We start from the raw sequence: 18,977 nt of genomic DNA, 5'->3' as shown, positions 1-18,977 counted from the left end.
GCTTCACTTTTCTCCCTTTCACAATATGTTGCAGTCTCAAACGTCTTTGTTGCTGATGTGTTTTGTGCAGGGTTGGAATTTTAGTGACCCTCAAACATAAGAGTCCTATTTGCCTGCCTGAGCCCTATTTGCCTGCTTGTCTCCCAGCCTTCCTCGGTTCCTAGCTTCTTACCAATAAACTGCTCTGCAGCCTGGAGTCCTCTTTGGGATGAGCATAAGACAATACCTCTGGCACCACTGGTATTGTCGGGCTGAGAATTGTTCCTGCAGTGCTTGCCCAGAGGTGGAGCTCCAAGCCATGTTCTTGGTGCCAGATGACATTTTGCCTGTCAAATATGATCCTATATGAGTCATAAAATCTTTTAGAAGAATTGCAGTTTTTATGCCTTGAGAACTGCTTGATAGAGTCTTTGCCATAAAAAGCACCCTGTAAGTTTCTCCAGAGTAAGGGGAAAAACAGGGATTTTTCTCCCCAGAGGCAGTAAGAGCTCTGTGTTCTGAAGTGTAAATGCCAAAGAGCAAGGACAAGCTAGATACATTGTAGTAATAAGGCCACTGTGCACCCAGTGAGCTTTCAAACTGGTTATTTATGCAGTGCCCTCCTAATAGACATGCTCCTTCATCTCCTTGCTGTGCATATGCAGGGACAGTCGCTCTGCAGGCAAAAAAGTAAATGTGCAAGCTTTATATATGAGCCCTTCTATAATGCTGTGACTGACAGGGCAGTATTATTTTTCTGATGGTTGTTGATGTCATGGAGTGGCAGTTGTTCACTGCTCTGTTATTTAACATTATAATTTAATAGAATAGCTTCCTGTTTTGTGCCTCCAACAAGAAGAGATGTTTAACCATGGAAAATTGTGAATTGCTGAAATGTTTGTTTAATAATGAAGTAAGATTTACAGCCTGGCTAATGCTGATTCCACTGTGCATGTGCATGTGTATATCAGAATTACTGTACTCTTGTTGACAAGGCTAAGGTTCAGTTTTCTGTGTTCCTTTTTCTTTTCATAAACTTATGCAGTGAGTGATCATATGAAGTAGCTCCTGTCCTATTCTTCCACCACTGAAAATAACAGTAAGGAATTTGTTGATAAGTATCACTGAAACTGATGGACATTTCAGATTTAAATTCAATGCAGTGAGTTTCATAGCTGAATTCACAGAAGGCCATCAGGAAAGCATATCTGTCAAAAGGAGAAAAATAATTGTTATTGTTATTGAGGTTAACTGAAGAGGACAATGAATACACGTTCTTGTAATGGACCAAATGCAGTCTCACTGGGAATAAAAGGATGGAGTTCTGTGCACACCACCCTTCTCTGTCCTCTGGAAAGGCTCTTGCCCACCTCTTAATTCCTATGCTTTGTTTCCTTGGTACAGGACAGTGGAAACAGAAAGAGTGGCAGTAATTTATTTTGAGGAGCAGATAATGGTGCTTGAGATTAATACAGGTTCAAAGAAAGACTGGATACTTGGAAGGAAAAAACATGTTGAGCATCAGCACATAACTAGAAGCCACATCCTGCTCAGGAAAATTGTGTTTGAAATTATTAAGGGCTCAGCAATCCACAGGAGGAAGAATTGTATATGCTCTTCTCTAAACATCTCCTAATAACCACTGATTAGGAGATAGGATATTGGACTAAATGGATTTTTTTATCTCACAAACTATGACCATTCTTATGCTTTATGAAATGGGAATTCAACCCTTGTTCTATATAACAATGTGAAAGGGAATGGAGATGATGAATAGATAGGGTTGATTTGGACTGGCTTTTAAGTTATGTATTGAACTTAGGCTTCAAACATGACTTGTGATGTAAATGAAGCATAACCAAATACATAACTGTGACAAATTAGTATTAAACAGTCCTTGTGAAAAGTGGTGGGAGTGAAATGTGTACTTGCCCTTTTATCAGTTAATTTAGAAAAGTCTCTATAATATTTTATAATACAGAATTTTCTGTGAGTCAGCAATATACACCACCTTTGTCTGATTCATGGTGTTCCTCTTCCAAACCTGCCTGCTGTCTGTTGCCACCAAAAGAGTGTTTTTTTTGTTAATCCCCATTAGGAAGGTTGCCTTGGTGTTGTGGAATTGTGGAAGGAATTAAACTTAGTTTATAATGTTTGCTTATGCAGCATATTATTTTCAGTAGAGTTGTATTTTAACATAGGAAAATAAAGCACATGCACTGTTAAATATTTTTTATTTAAAAATAAAGCCAAAGGTTAAGGAGAACAGCATGGTAAATCAAAATTGGTCTTGAACCTGCCACTCTCTGGTCTGCAGTACAGCCTCTTGCATGTGACCATGTTCAAATGGATTGGATTGCTAAGGGTGTAAGGTGATGTTTTCAAGATCTGGGCTGATGGTATCCAGCTCAACAAGATTAAAGCAACCTTCATCATCCAGGATTTTGGTAGACAATCTTTAAGAGTGGGTGTTATGACAGCCTGCATTTGCACAGCAAGAAGTTTCAGTCTCACTCATCCCACTCAGCTCATTCACTTCCAATCTCCTTTTAGAAGGAACAGTTACCCATCTTGCTGCTCTCAGAGATGCTCTGTCGACAAGCAGCCCACTCAAAATGTTCATTTAACCTGAGTGCCTGGTACCTCGGAGTTTTCAGGCATCAGTGTCTGTCTGCATGTGGGCCCTCCCCCATCTCTATTCCTTAGAGCAGAATGAACAAAGTAGCCCCAACAAGTGCCTTGTTCTTTTGATGTGATTAATCAGACTCATTATTACCAGGAGTGTTTTTGGTTTGTAGGGTCCCCTCATGCAGTCAGACTGTCTCAAAAAGCCAAAGGTGTTGTAAAGTTAATTGCCTTTCCCTTGTTTTTGACTGGTTCCTAAGTAGGATTTCTGCCCTTTAAGTGGAGCTGAAATTCTGTGTGGCTGTATGATTCCAGGACTGTGCCACACTACTGCTCTTAGAGCTGAAGCCCAGCCCTGTGCATTACTTACTAGTAAAATATGTTTCAGGTAGTTGAAATGTCAACTGTATAAACTGTTAAAGCATGCTCCAAATCTTAATTGCATTCTCACCTAAGAGGTAATTTGAGAGAGGGTCAGGATATATTCAGGGATTTGTCTTTATGTAGAATGGCTTGCTAACTCATTCCTGTCTTACCTGCAAGGAATATGAGAATTCTGGATGATTTAGAATATGAAGTTGATAGCTAAAAGATCCTTTAGAACATCTGGAGATTTTTCTCTCAAGGAGACAAGTGAGAGTATATATTTGTACCTTGGATAGCGATTCACAGTACTTCAACGACACTTCTATCAGAATTCAGATCTTAAATATGAGCTCTCAGAAAACAAGTGTTTGATGAACTTGTTATTCCAGCAAGATTTGGTGCACACTTCAACTTGCTTTCCTTAAGAAAGCACTCTTACTGAGAATGGTGTTGAGCATTTGACATATCTGGTCTGAAGACAGCTCTTTCTGGGTAGAATGACTGTATGTTGTAACCAAAGAATCTCTAATTCTAGTTATATATATGTTGTTGGCCCATTCATAAATCTAGAGATGGTAGGAGAATGTAGGAGAATGTAGGAGAACATTACTATAAATTAAGACCTAGTTTCCTGCTCTAAATGAGAGTGTCCTTAAAATACCAGCTGCCACTGATATCACTTTGCAGAATCTAAGATGTACAGGGAAATTGGGTTGGGGCAGAGATTTAGGCCATGATAATGTGAATGTCTGTGGCAGATAATTGAAGTGAAGGATGCAAGAGTTCCAAGCATCAAAACTTAGAGCATCTGTTTGCTTGGGCTTTATTTGGCATTGTCTTTTCTTCCCCCATTTCCGAATTTCCTTCAAAAGCAGAGATAAAAGCTAACACAGTGATGACTGCAGTGAGCTTGGAAAGTTCACAGCAGGAATCTGGAATTCTCATGTGTTCAAAAATAAAGCTGGTGTCACTTTGTATCTTGCTGGTCTCAGTGGGATCTGGAAGGAGGAACTGGAAGCTGTAATGCAATGTGATAGGACATTAACTTGAAGTAAAAAAAAATAATTTAGATCTTGTTTTGAGAATTAGACTCATAGAACTGTAGAACAGCATTCCACTAGACCAGGTTGCCCAGGGCACCATCCAGTGTGCCCTTAATCACTCCCAGAGATGGGGCATCTACAACTTCTTGTGGCATGTTTTTCCAGTACCTCAGTAAAGCATTTCTTCCTAGTATCTAATTTATACCTACTCTCCTTCAGTTTAAAGCCACTACCCATTCTGCTGATTACCTCTGATGTGGAGAATACTTGGACTAAAGGTGTCCAAAGGGTGTTGTTCAGACCAGAGCACAGCATCAGTGTGGAGCAGTGTGCAAGGTGGAAAAAGGAGGTGTTGGCACCAAGAGGTTTAAGAAATATTGATCCATGAGTGAGAAGTCTGTGCCTAAGCCTAGAGAGTGTCCTATGCTTCAGCTAGAAGGTGGCTGCTGCCTGATCCAAAGATACCTTCCCTCTGCTCTTAGAGTGTTTTGCTGAGGGGTGATGCTCTTTAATCCCTGGAAGAGGATCTCTGCATAGGTGAAGGAGGCCCCACTTTGCTGTTTTTGGATGTGAATACATATTTTGCAGACAGACTCCCTTTTCAGGCTTAAGTAACAAAACCAGTTGTAGATTTATTTCCAGTCTTCCAGCATTCTGGGATAAGGGTTTGACAGCTGCACAGTTCCCAAAGACATGTCCTGCCCTGAGCAAGCAGCATTTGATGGCTGATTTTGTCATTTACTTGTGGGTAAAAGCAGCTCCTGGGTGATGATGAAGATGTGAGCTCATCCCACAGCCTCATTTATGACTGCCCTAATACCCAATGCAGGGCATGGGGCCTCTTCTCAGCTCCCAGTGCCTGTGGCAGGCTTCTCTTGAGGTCTTTCCATAAAATTCACCCTGCAGCAATGGTTCAGACGAGACAGGATTTGAAAATGTTCTGCCTTTGCCTCAGTGGAGTTTTATACTGCACTCATCAGCCAGCTGTGGGAAGGGAGGCTGGAGTGCCCTCTGACCAGCAGTGGGGCTGAAGTGAGCCCAGAGAGGAATGCTGGGGTTTGCTGAGCCTCCTGTGGGAGGGCAGCTCTGCAGTTTGGTCATGGCTGCTGCCCCACATGCACCGAGCTGGGGTGGACCTTGCCTATGGGTGGACCTCACCTCTGGGGTGGACCTCACCTCTGGGGTGGACCTCACCTCTGGGGTGGACCTCATCTCTATGGAGTTCCCAACAAGGAGCAGGGGCCAGTGGCCATAGCTGGACAAAGCCCCTTCTTCCTCAAGCTCTTCCCAAGCCACCGTGCCTCTGCATCCGTTGGATGGAGGGGTAAGAGAAGAGGCTTTTGGCATTCTCAGTTCATTGTTGCTGAGGTGTTGTGATACATGAAGGTGAGAAAACTGTGAGCAAACTGCTGGTCCCAATGCCATCTCTGCTTCAGGTGCAGCCCCACTCACCAGCTGCACCAGGCTCTGTCAGGAGATGAGGTCTCACCCCCTGCCCCTGGCAGAGGCAGTCGCCACTAGGGAACGTGGTCTGAGGGACAGGTCTCCATGGATCTGTTCTTGCCCCTTGGCATCCAGTGATGGCCATGAGTGCTTGCAGTCCCTGCAGGCCCAGGAGTGATTAGGAGGTGTTTGGGCTGTGGTTGACTGTATCCAAGAATGAACATCACTTTCCTCTCCCGGGCGAGACCCTCTTACCTTTCTCCCCAAACCCAGTCATTCCTGATGTGTTCCATGTTTATGATACCTTCTAAGAAACTCTTGCTTTAAAGTAGCCTTATTCTTAGCAAAAATAGACAGCTACCCAGGGAGGAGAAATGTACTAAACCTTGTAATATGGTTACCTTGGTAACATCTGTAAGAAACTATTACTAAACCACTTTTTATTTTTATTTCATCTCTTTTATGGAAATATGTATTTATGTTTACTTGAAAAAAGTGTGATTTATACCATACCCATTGTGGACATTCTCCTGACCATTATCTTGACAAACAAATTCCCATCTCTAAAAAGCAAGGTTAAATTACTGTAAGAACAGATATTTCTAGTAAAAAACCAAGATTTGCCGTCAAGCAGCTAAGCTTTTGTGAAGAATAGCAAAAATGTTATAAAAACGTTTCTATTGTTTCAGAGTATTACAGTGCTTGATCACATTTACCCAACATAGGAATTCTTTTGAGTGGTCATGTTTTAGAACAAACATAAGATTATTTTTTCTTCTGCATTGTAACATTCTCACACATTTGTAAGGTTTAGTTGTCAACCGTATGTCATACAGGGCAACAGAAAAAGAAATTAAAGCATTATTGCTAAGCAAAACTAACAGCTGTGCTTGAGAATTGGCTGTTCCTGGATCTAGCTCTTAGCACAGCTCTCATCATTCCCATTTAGCTGTCTGTGTCCTGGTGCTGGTTCCTCTGCACTGCATGAGCCGGGACACTGGAGTGCCAGCACGCAGAAGTTCCCGAGGGATCAGACGTGTGTGCTGCTGGGTAGGCAGTGCCCCCACCTTTTAGGTGGTTCTTTGTATCCTCTGGTTACTCACTTGTTTCTGTCTTTGCTGCCGACAGCAGGGAATTTTCTGAGCCCTTCAAAGGGAAGAACATCCCTCTCTCAGTGACCCATTCAGTAACTGATTTAATTAATTTGAAACTAACTGTCACTTTTTAAACTGTTAATCAAGAAGCCAATTATCTGTTAACAGTCCTAAACACAACAGTAATCAAAGTGTTTCTCTGTTAAAAAAAAACTCTGGGTTTCTTTCTGTTATCTCAGAGCTTTTAAAATATGTGTTTTAAAATATGGAAATATGTCTATTTTCTTAAAAAAAATAAGACCCTATATTAGAATTCCATTTTCTATTTTGGAGTAGTAAAACTTCTTATTTATTTCTGAAAGTATGTTAGAATTTTAGCCTTTTTTATGTGTTATGGCCTTGAAGACTAAAGTCTCAGGGCATGATACAAGGTTTATTAAGGATAAATCCTGCTCTTTTTATTCACTTACATAACTGAAATCCTCAAGCAGCATTGCTCTGTTACAAGTTTGTTTGGTGTACACATTCAAAAGTCTTATTCTGGGAATGTTATGTCCTTTATTGCATATACATTGGTATTCCCAAGAGGAAATGTAAAAGTGATACATACCAAAGCATAGTTGGTTGTTTTTAATTGTAGCCATTAGTTATATACATCTGTTTTAAAACAATAAAAAAATGGTCCTTAAATAAAATTTTTTAAATTGTGACTCTTAATTTGTATTGTTAGAAAATTAGATATTTTTACAGGTTTACAAAACAAAGCAATTTTTAAAAAATATATTCGTACTACCTTCCCAGTCCTGTATGGATTTATGGCATAAAAATGCTTTTTGAGTGCAGCAAGTAAGAGAATGATGTATGATAGCTTGTCTCTGCCATTCTAAGTATTTAATTGAATTAGATCACTACCGATTTATCCACTATTTTCTTCTCTTTTAAAAATCTCATCTGAGAGCAGTGAATAGTTGTTTTTTACTGTAATAATGATGGTGAGTCAACAATTTGATTAATCATGTAGTTAAAGCATGAGTATTTCTGAGCACATCTGTTAAAGGATGTGTCCTGGTGGGTTTTTAAAAAATTCCTCATGTGTATAAATGCGTTCACTTCTTTTCCATGGAAGTTGTTTAGAAGGGCCCCAAAAAGATAGTATATTAAGGTGCTAATGTATTAAGGTCCATCTCATTCCATATCTCCAGTTTCAATCTGAATGCATTCCTGACTCCTGACTTTCCAGCTTCATAGTCTGCAATAAGCGAATGCTTGTAGAGTCCTGGGCAGGTGTTTGCACCATTAGCAAAACTGTGTAAATTGCCAAAACAGAGGTGCTTTAGAGAACAAGAAGAGGGCAAAGTGAGTGCCATTTAATCCTTTGAAAAATAAAATGTTTTACTGGATAGCCTGTTGGCCAAAAGATTGTTTAGAGGTAAAGAAGGGCTGAGTGGTAGGACAGGTGGCAAATTCCAGTACTGACAAGAGCAGGATACACAAATCCATAAGTATGCGAAGACACATATTAAAATCATACAATCCAGCCATAAAATCTTAAGGGTAACAATGACACATCCAGAGCTTTTGGATGGAGCTTTCAGGTTTATAATTTATATATAATTTAAATAGTGGACTCGCTATTTATCAATATTTATGTATCAATATCAATATTTAGCAATATTTTTAAGTATATTGCAATACACAATGAATGAAAGAAGTGAATGGGCCACTGAAGAAAATGAAGACCGAATCTTTATCTATCTTTATCTTTATCTTTATCATCTTTCTTTATCTTTATCTTTCTTTATCTTTATGGAATCAGCTCTTCTAGTATAATCTCTGCTACCAGCAGTGAACACATCAGATGTATTTACACTGTATCCCTGCAAGAAGATATTTATGGATATGACACGTGCTGTTCTGCACACTTAAAACCTGAGATTCAGATTCTCTCTGAGTACCACATGCACCTCTGTTGATTTCAGAAATATGTAATAATGCACTAATGAGCGTGGTATAAGAATCTAAATAGATCCATAGGCATATGGACAGCCAGATTGATCAAGGCAGACTTTATCACTTTGTCCCGAAAATTCCTTTGTGATTATCCTTTATGTACACAGTGGTTCTAAAGTGCTAGCCCAGACAATTTCCCTTTACTTAATAATATTTTATAGATTTACTTAAAGCTTTTACTTGAAAGCATGGAGGAGTGTGTTTGTGCTTTTTACAGAAATTTACTGGTGCCAGTAATATAAACAGCTTTTATTCTGTTTTGAAAAAAACATCGTGAATATATAAATTATTTTTAAACTGGACAGAGATGATTACGTGGCATGTGACTGAAAATGTATCTTTTTTAATAGATGATTCAGCTGCAGAGAGTTTTAATGGCAATGAGACCGTGGGACACAGTTCCAATGCTTCAGGGGGAACACACTGCAGGGAGATGGCAGAAAACAACAGTAATGGCAAAACAAATCTGGAGCAGGATGAGCAGCCTCTGAACCTGAGTGACAGCCCCCTCTCTGCTCAGCTGACTTCAGAATACAGACTAGATGATCACAGCAGTAATGGAAAGAACAAATACAAGACTCTCCTAATTTCTGATCTGAAGATGGAACGGGAGGCAAGAGAAAATGGAAGCAAGGTAAGATGCTTCCAGATGGTCCAGATATGAAGCATGTAGTTCCGAAAAGAAGAAGATTTGTGAGGCCTAACTAAAGGTTATTCCCAGCTAAGCACTTAATGTGATGTGTCTAATGTTTGTCAGATCATTACTTAAATGCCATACATAGATTTGTATGCTCTGTTACACATATATGATGCATACGTACATTAAGTATATGTGGATGTACATGGGTGAATATATATGTACAGGCAAATATATTGCGCTGACACACAGGCAAAAATGGTGTAGTTCTCCATCAGACATGAATTTTATCTATCTATTTATTAAGAACTATCTACATTACCATTTTGGAAAAAAAATCTATTAAAGTATGTAAATAATGTGATACATATATATATACGCATAAATATGGAGATATATAGGTATGTATATTTACAGATGGCCATCTCATCACTTCTATTATGTACCTGCAGAATTTTCATGGTTTAAACCCAGCGGGCAACTAAGTGCCTCACAGCCACTCTCTAACTCCCCTCTCCCCTCTCTGCCTTGGTGGAGTCAGGAGGAGAATGGAAGAAGGGTAAAACCTATGGGTTGAGATAAGGATTGTTTAATAATTGAAATAAAGTATATTACTACTACTACTACTTGTAATGAAAAAGAATACAACAAAAAGCGAAAGAGGAATAAAATCCAAGAAATGCAAGTGATGCACAGTACAGTAGCTCACCACCCACTGCACAATGCCCAGTCAGTGTCTGAGCAGTGATTGACAGTGTATGGCCAGCTCCCCCCAGGCTCTATACTGGGCAATCCTCTCTGTGGTGCAGAATATCCCTTTGGCCAGTTTGGGTCAGCTGTCCTTGGCTTGTTCCCTTCCAGCCATTTGTGCACCTGCTCACCAGCAGAGCCTGAGAAATTGAAAAATCATTAACTTGGGATAAGCACTGCTTAGCATCAACTAAAACACCAGTATGATATTAATATTATTCTCCTACTTAATCCAAAACACAGCACTATACCAGCTACAAGGAAGAAAATGAACTCTTTCTCACCAAAACCTGGACAAGAATTAATCCATGAATGTTAAATGTGTATGGCTAAGAGAATTCCTACCAGTGAATTATCAACATCTGAAAGGAACTGATTTGGTTTCTTCATGATTGTGTTATGCGGGCACCTAACCTGAATTAAAACTGACAAGTTTGCTTTAAGAAGCTGTAATCCCCAGAGGGCTTTTCGCTGTAGTTTCTATTATGTGGGTAAGGAGAAGCAAGGGTGTTATTTTGTAGATAAAGACAGATCTTACAGATTAAGTTAGGCAGCTTTCTAGGATGGTGTTTTTCATGAGGGCATACAGTAGGGAGGCTGAATAAATGGCGTGTATCATAGAATTTACCCATTGATCTTACTGGTCACAAAAGTTTTTTGTTTTTTTTTTTTTTTTTTTTTTTTTTTTTAAAGTATCTGATGATCTGATGGCTTACCACTTTTACAGCAGCAATAATAGGATGTGAGTCCTGGATCCAAAGACTATTAATGCTAGTCACTAGCTTTCAGTAGCCTGACAACATACCTTATATGGGCACATTTTTTTTACAGGGCTTTGAAACAGGAGTATTAAATCCTTAGGCATACTTAGAAAGGGATAACACATGACTGATATCTAGAGAACAACATTTAATCATAATGAGGTTTTATCTCTTATCTTCATTGCTTCTGGAGTAAAAATAAAAACTTGTAATGATTTTGTAACTTAAGTGTCTAAGTTTTAGTGGGTAGAACAAAGGGAGACTAAATGGGAGATTGTTAGTCTTTCTCGTGGCCCTTAAGCAAACTATGTATCCCAACACCTTCTCTGTGAAATCGTTGTGAAAAACTGTTTATCTGTACAGAATATTTTTTTTTCTCACAAACCTGCATTTTATGGAAAATGTTCTGACTAGTTGTAGTCTCTGCCCGTGTATGAACTCCAGTGCTGAATTGACTCAGAAGTTTGAGTTGCACAGCGGGTCCCAAATTGGCTGATATGAATGGTATCATTTGCTTCAGGGCAGATTGTCCTAATGACCCTTTTATGGGCCCATCACCTAAATATTGACAGACACACAGGCTCTTTTGCCTGAGGTAGGTTGTTGCTTGTGCCATCACTCTTGCAAATAAACAAATAAGCTTGGCAAAGATGGGGAGGAGTCTTAATGTGACACTCATTTATAGCTAGGACAAGAACATAGCCTAATGTTCACTTTCCAATTTGAGTCAGTTCCAACTCAGATGCAAGAAAAACATATCAAAATGTGTTAAAAATCTATAATGAATTTAGATGACAATCAAAGCCATTTCATTCTTTACAAATTTTAAGAGGGCAGAATCATCCCCCACATCAATACATTCTTTCACACTCGCTGTCATCCTGCCTACTCTATATTGCCAACAATATGCAGATTTGTCTCTTCTTTTTTTCCTACTTAAAATCATGTTGATGTTTAGAGTTCATTTAAGTATATGATTAATTAGATATGCAGGAAAAATTCTTAAATATAGAGTAAAGACTTCAGGAAGAACACAATCCTGGGATAAACAAAATTTGTTAGAGATTTGTAAGATGAGTTACTGAAGAAAATATCTACTTTCTAAGTGAGGGAAAATATATTTCAATTATTGGGCTAGTACTTCAGGAGAAATACATTATGCTTCCTCCAACTTCTACAATGTCCCATTGAACCTGCACAAGATGTTATTCTCTTGGGATAGTCAAGACTGTGAAACTCAGAGACAAAGGAATGGAGCTAGGAGGATCTCTTGGCTGACATGTTCTGATAGATAATTTTGTATCTGCTGCAGAATTTTGATCAGAATAAGCTTTTGAGATAAAAATGGTAGTTTTTCCATCATATTTGTTTTGAAAACGTGAGAGCTAAAAGGGAAATCTTTATTGAAAATGGTTATTTCTTTGTGGAAGGTACATTTTCAGAATATTCATATTGTCCATACCTACTTGAAGCAATTATAAGCTTATGCTATAGGGAAAGTTTGTGAAAATAGTGCTATTATTCTGCAAAAAATCTTGGATATCAAAACAGGGATACTTAACATTTTCCTAGAATCAGGCCTTTGGACACAGAGGGCATAATTAGTGATTTGTAAGAAGTGTAGAGTTTGTGTTTTTTAATAATAAACTAAGTTTTCTTGCCTGAAAAAACTCTTGATAAATAACTGGGGATTAGACAACCCTGTGAACAACTACAGTATATTATTTAAAGAATGCTTGGTTCAGTTACTTCAGAGTATGACTTTTAGTGGGAATCCAGGGCATCCCTGTGGCTGCCCTGGAAGGTCTGGAACCCTGGCAGGGGGTCAGGAGCCCCCCTGTACAGAGCCCCGAGAGACACTGTCTCTGATCTCTGTCCATGGAAAAGAGTTTTCAATCTTACAGGATGAATTACAAGCTCTGAGTGTTTGATATAAGTAGTAATTAGTGTGGCACGGGTGCAAAAGTAGAATTTTAGGATTCTAGATAAGGGGTTCAAAGGGGGCAAGATGGAGGAAATTGGGCATGCCCTGTCCTTTTTCTCCTTCATGCCCTCCATGTTTCACTGTGGTGTTGGCATTTCTCTATTGGTTTAGGCTGGGGACACACTGTTCAACATGGGTGACAGATATTGGCACGTTATTGTAAATATAGCACACGTAGTTTCTAGTATATAATGTTTGTAACATCCCACTGAGGGGCAGAGCCCTGCACGCTGTCCTGCAAGACAGACCTGCTGCAGGTCAGAGAGAACATGTTATAGATAAGAAATAATAGACAACCTTGAAAAGCAGCACAGACGAATTACGACTTCTTCTTTGGCAGCAGGGCTGAAAACCAGAGACTTTCTACAATCTCGGGATCATTTAAATATCACAGATTCTGACAACTTTTAAAACTGGTGTTAGTAGCGCTCTTTAAACAATATGACATTTCAGTGGACAGTGTTACTTTGAATCCTCAGTTTAGGCAGTGAGTATGTGTGGTAATTGCTTCTTTTTACAAAAAGATCATGACCTGAGTGCGGTGGAGGGAGTTGCCAAACTGTAACAACCTTAAAATCCGATCAAAAATGTTTTACAATTCACTGAAAATTTGTTGTGCAAAGACAAAATGGGTTTTTATAGTGTTTAATGCATATATGTACACATGTATGTATATGTGTATATATATACATTTTATATATATAAAGGTGGAAGGTCATATAAATATACTTTTATTAAGCTTATATTAGGAAACAGATCCTCCAGTAAGACCTAGTTGTTCACAGCAGCAGAAATTTTTACAACCATTTAGGGCTAAACTGAAGTTTGTGAAATTTTGCATAGCTGCAAAAATACTTTTAACTGGTCTGGGTCTTTGTACTAGAAAACACTAAGAAAGTATTCATCAGCAAATGCTCTGCAAATGTAGTTGTATGAATTCAAATAGTTACATGCACATATAAATTATTTTAGATCATTACTTACATGTGAGCCTGATAGGTGTTTTTATGACTGTGGTGAAGTCTGTAGCACTGAGGTTTTTTATTGCTGACTCTTTTGTTGTTGCTACTTCCTGTACCATATCTTTTATTTTGGAAAGTTATTATATACCTTTATCTCTTCTTCATTATTCATTTCATTAAATACAGCAAGCCTACTCCTTTTAAATGATTTTGTCTGTTTTGCATTTGGATAACAATGTTATTTTAATATAGTATGGGAAAACAGGCTTTTGAACTCACCAATCATACTTACATTATGCCATTATTTTACCTGGATTAATAAATGGCTTGTTATTTCTGTGTTTCAAGGGGCACCCCTAATATGCAAAAAATTCTTTGTGGGATTTTCCAGATAGAAATATATGCTACTGATCATAAATGCCTAGGAGAGGTATTAAAATGAGGTAACAAGGACAACACACATGCCCATTTTGTCCAGGTACCTACTAATTGCAACCAGTTTGTTTTCTTTCTTTCTACCAGATGAAATTTCTGGTAGAAAGTTGGACACCTCGAGTCTCTCTGGATGTATGGTAGGATAAGTTAATATGCATTATGTTTAGCTCAAGTGTGTAACTGGCTTCTTGGAGAATTGCACAAGATAAATTTTTCCTTTAAGTCGGGAGAGAAAAGCATAGTTTTAAAGGAGAGAACAGTAAATAATGATTGCTGCATACCATGACCTTTAATTATAATACTGCATTCTAATGTGCATGTTATTATAGCTACAGTTGTTCACCATGAGGTAGAATTTTCATGTAGTCTCTGAAACTGAAATCTTTCTGTCTGTCCTTTAATGCTGGGCCTTTGAAGTGTTTCTCAACCTTTTTTCTACAGTTTGATGTAAAGAACAGTGTTATTGTCATGAGCTATTGCCAGGGGCTCTTTGCTTCCAGCAATTGCAACTTCAAGCACTGTTGTAATGGATGTACCTACACTGTGGCAGGTTAGCCTGGCATGGTCTGCTTTTAACACAGGCCCCACTCCAAGAAGGTATTTAAAGGCTGTAACCTTGGATGGCATCTGAAAGCCAGAGCATGTATGAGGTCCTGGGTGAAGTTTAAAGCTCCTGCACGATACTCCAGTTAAAATTCAGTCATTTTCAGTGGTTAGTCCAACTGTAGAATCTTGTAACATCTGTTTTGATGGAGCTCATCATTACTAAGGGAAACCAGGTACGACTGCCCAAGCAGCCTGACCTGGTTATGCAATTATACTGATAAGCCTGTTGTCATCTGTGGTGGATCCATCTGGTTTCCAAAAGTGCACATGAATTTAGCCACAGACAGACACCATCTATGAGGAGAATGCGTTTCTTGCTCACTCTCTTTCCTTTTAAAAGATGGGATTGCATCTTAGCAAAAGGTGGAAGGTCATTCCTTAAATCCAGTGAACATCATCACATCTGACATTGAGTTTCTGAGGCAAATGGAGTCACTGCCTGTCTAGCTCCCTGCGCTTCTGTCTGCAGGTTTCCTTGGGGAAATTGCCATGGTCAGAAAATAAGGGAGCATATGGCTTTTTCTAAAGCAAGTGGAATCCTTAGGAATTGCAACACTTTTAATCAAGACTGATAGAGGCCTATCAAGAAACTTATGAAGTAATTTATTTTTAAAAATTGTTAATAAAATGTTAAACAAGTGTGCATCTACTTGAAGCAGGAATTAAAATGAAGACTTTGGGAATTTGCATGTTATTAAGAACAGTGTTGGAGATGTTGTTTTGGGGCTTTTTTTCTTTCTTTTTTTACTTAATAATTCATTTTTTTTTCCTCCATCATCATTGATTATTTATATTAGAGTGGATTAGACAGGTTTCAGCTGAGTGGGAGCATTGTGCTGTGGTCCTTATATGAGATGGTTACCTCAGCTCTAAGCAGGAGGGAAGGTGGAAAGGGTAAGATAGAAATGTCTCCTCCTCTTTTGAGGATACCTCTAAACTCTGCATGTTGGCTTTTTTAGTACAAAGAAAATACCCTTTTGCCCATCTAATTTATTTTGCTAAATGCCCAAGTTAAGATAATTAATCTGGATTGACAGTTTAGCCTGTCAGAAAGCATCTTTTAATTCCAACTCGTCTCTCCTCAGAACTTTTCATTGTCTCCGTGGCTTGAAGTTGGATCTCACTACCTAGATATGGCAGAAGAAGAAATTAGACTTTTTTGGTTTTGTTTGTTCTAACTGGTAGATTTTATCCCATTTGCATGGTCAGATAGAAAGTGTTCAAGCAATGCCATATTTTACTGACTGCTGTTTTGTTTACGAAAACATCTTAAGAATCTGCAGTCCAGGGGTTTGAAAGCCTTATTTTATGGCTTGTTAGGACTAGGAAGAGACTTAGCATGAAATACTGTTTGCTAGTGTCATAAATAACTTATGAAGAGTGAAGCAAAGTCTGAACCTGGCAGGACATGTTACTACAAGCAGGGGCATATTAGATTTTGAACAAACAACAACAGTAGGGGCAGAAGGCAAAACCAGCATTGTAAAGACTCTGGAGCAATGAGGTATCAGCACAGAATGAGTCTGCAGCTCCATTCCAATCGCAGCACTAAGGAGAGGAGAGACATGTTCCAGCTTTGCCTTAAAAAAGCTTTGCCATAACTTACCCAATGGGTTCCATCATTGCTGCTTTCCACTAAATCCGTGGAAATAGTTTGTACTGAGATTTAAAAGTAAAGATGATAAAAGAAGTGAACTGAAGGCAGAATCCACCCCTGCCACCATCATGTGTAGATGATACAAGGCTACATCTTTAGTCTTGCATCTCACATCTTTGGTGTGTGAAGGCAGGCTCAAGTGCTCTGTTGAAGTATGTACCTTCCTTTTCTGCTATGCTCAAGTTTGTGCAAAGGTAACTGGCATGTCAGTGCTTTTCTCTTCTTGGGGGATTGATGCACTACAATAGAACATAAACCTGTTCTCCTATGCATAGAGAACTTCAATGAAAAGTGAACAAAAAGTGCATGCAAGCAGTTTTGTGACTTCCTAATTTTTTTCTGCCCAGTCACCTACAAATTATCCTGTTTGCTTCTCTTTCCCAATTAATTTCTGCTTCATGCATAGGGGTTTTAGAAGTTGTTCTCAAAAAGTCTGAGTCTTTTATGTTTTACTTTGCCATTTTATCTGACACCTTGGTTTTACTCTTCCCTACTTTTAGAAAACAAGTAAACTGAGAAATTAACAGTTTTCTGACTCTAAAAGTCAATTTATTTGTTGTTTGGATAAAGCATGTTTGTTCTGTGAGGAAAAAAAAAAAGGTTTTTTTGCTGTTCTTTTGTAGAGAAGTTGTTGGAGGGCACTGAGAAGCTCTTTAATACCAAAAAATTGTTGATGTTAGTTTAGTGGTTTTATAAGCACTATTTAATCACTGTTCAAGTGTAACAACTATGGTTTTATAGAGCACTGTTTTTTTCAGACTTGAATCTTCTGCTTTTGGGGGTTACCCATAATAAATGGCTAAATACGTCATTGTTTTGAAGAGCATGTTTTTCATGCCACTGCAGCTGCATGAAAAGAAAATCAGTGTTGTGTTTGTCAGAAAATATGAATTCTGTAGTGTTCTCTAACAGTCACATTCATCAAAGTCCTTTGTCTATGATACCATCAGTTCTGTGTCTAATTCTTCCCATTGGAAGTACACTTAGTAGCAGGTTTTCATGTTCAGTCAAAGCTCTTGAAAGTGAAATTGATTTCCTGCAGGGCATTCATTACAATGATGTAACTCCAGATCAATTAAATGGAAACTGATGATGCTACTCCAGATTTACATACCTGTAATGGAGAACACAATCTGGCTCCATATGTGTGTGAAATCCCAACTAATGTAAAGCTGGCATGGAAGAGACGAAGTTTTGATGTGACCTTTTGTAAATTTTCTCAGAGATTTTTTTTTTAAAGGAGGAAGAGCACATGGGTCAAGTACCAGAAAGTGGTGCTCTTGATTCCAGATTGCATGGGAGTTACTCACAGATCCAGCTGCCTATCCTCATACACTTTTACCTTTACGTCACTCATACTGAACAAGAAGCACTTGCACGTGAAGGAGATGCAGGACATTCTCCAACTTGCTTTTAGAGGCAGGACATCTATTCAGACAAGAGAGAAAGCTATCAAGTGCCTCTGCAGTCAAAGAGGTAAGGTCTGAAATTACAACTTCCCTCCCTGTTTACAGCCAAGAACGTTTTATAACTTATCAGTCTGGGAGCACATATCTGTACCTTTCAGGCAAATTCTTGTTCACTTCAGCCTAGATTTCTTCCTGATAGACACCTTCAAGGGCTGGGCCTTGTTACAATCTCTCTTATTTCTGTGGGGTTTGTTTTTTCTTGTTGTTTTTTTTTTTTTTTTTTTTTTTTTTTTGTTTTTTTTTTTTTTTTTTTTTTTTTGGTTTTTTTGGGGATTTTTACCACATTAGGAAGGAAATTGAATTTGTGTTGAAGTCTTACCACATTAAATGATTTGCTGCTCCTTTTTCTTCTGTTATCACATATGCAGCTTCTCTACCACCTAGAAAAAGACTGAGAGTAAATCCTGCTCTTGGAAGATTAAACACTATTTGATGGTAAATTGGGCAAGATATAATGGGGCAGCAATAATTGCTATCTATTGTGATTGTGTTTAGTCTTAATATTATTTACACTTAATGAACTGCCATTTTTAAATTTTTCAGATGCTGAGGTTGAAGAGCTGATACTCAAAACTAATCTGTGATGAATGGCTTCCTATTTGGCTACTTTCTACACACTCAACTCCTTCAAAAATATATTGTTATTCAAGAAGTTGATAATCATGAATGTTGCTGCTGATTTTTTCTTTCTGGTATTGAATTCTTTTCTACATGCCAAGACAAGTCCTGAGGAAAGAGAGGAAAGAAGCCGAAGGTTTTTCTCCTTTAATGACATTTATAATAATATATTGATGAGATTTTAAAATAAATAAAAATTTTATTAGTTGTCTTACAGATATCTCATTTGCTAATCTTTTTTCTTGTTGAATGAATGCCAGTAGTCAAATGTCTTGCTGAATGCTTGATGCACTTTCAAACTGTGCTTTTGTGTGCTCTCCACAGCAATTGCTGGGAATAATTAATTGTATTAGAACCCTGAATGCTCTTTTTGGATACTTATTCAAGCAACTGGATTTGTTGGGTGATGTGAGAGAACTGAATAGGTCAATTTTTTAGTAGAGGAAAGAGGGAAAGAAAAGTAGGATTAAACTTTAAAACTATTTAACTATTTTCTTCTCTTTCGTCTTTCCTTTTGTTGCTTGCCTTTTGCTGCTTC

General features: G+C 38.3%; 1 protein-coding gene across 11 annotated transcripts in view; it reads left to right on the top strand.

The window, feature by feature from the left end:
- The window catches only part of NOL4 (nucleolar protein 4), a 190,147-nt gene that overhangs the window by 101,219 nt on the left and 69,951 nt on the right, over window positions 1–18,977 (top strand). For all 11 annotated transcript variants that reach the window (XM_053954933.1, XM_053954942.1, XM_053954928.1 and 8 more), the window contains one exon: window positions 8,911–9,194. In XM_053954933.1, the coding sequence (XP_053810908.1) occupies window positions 8,911–9,194 (284 nt within the window). The remainder of the gene's footprint in view (window positions 1–8,910; window positions 9,195–18,977) is intronic.

This window comes from Vidua chalybeata, chromosome 1 (assembly GCF_026979565.1).
Source record: "Vidua chalybeata isolate OUT-0048 chromosome 1, bVidCha1 merged haplotype, whole genome shotgun sequence".
Lineage (NCBI taxonomy): Eukaryota > Metazoa > Chordata > Aves > Passeriformes > Viduidae > Vidua > Vidua chalybeata.
Note: the sequence above shows the minus strand (reverse complement) of the source record. Positions and strands in the feature narration are given on the sequence as shown.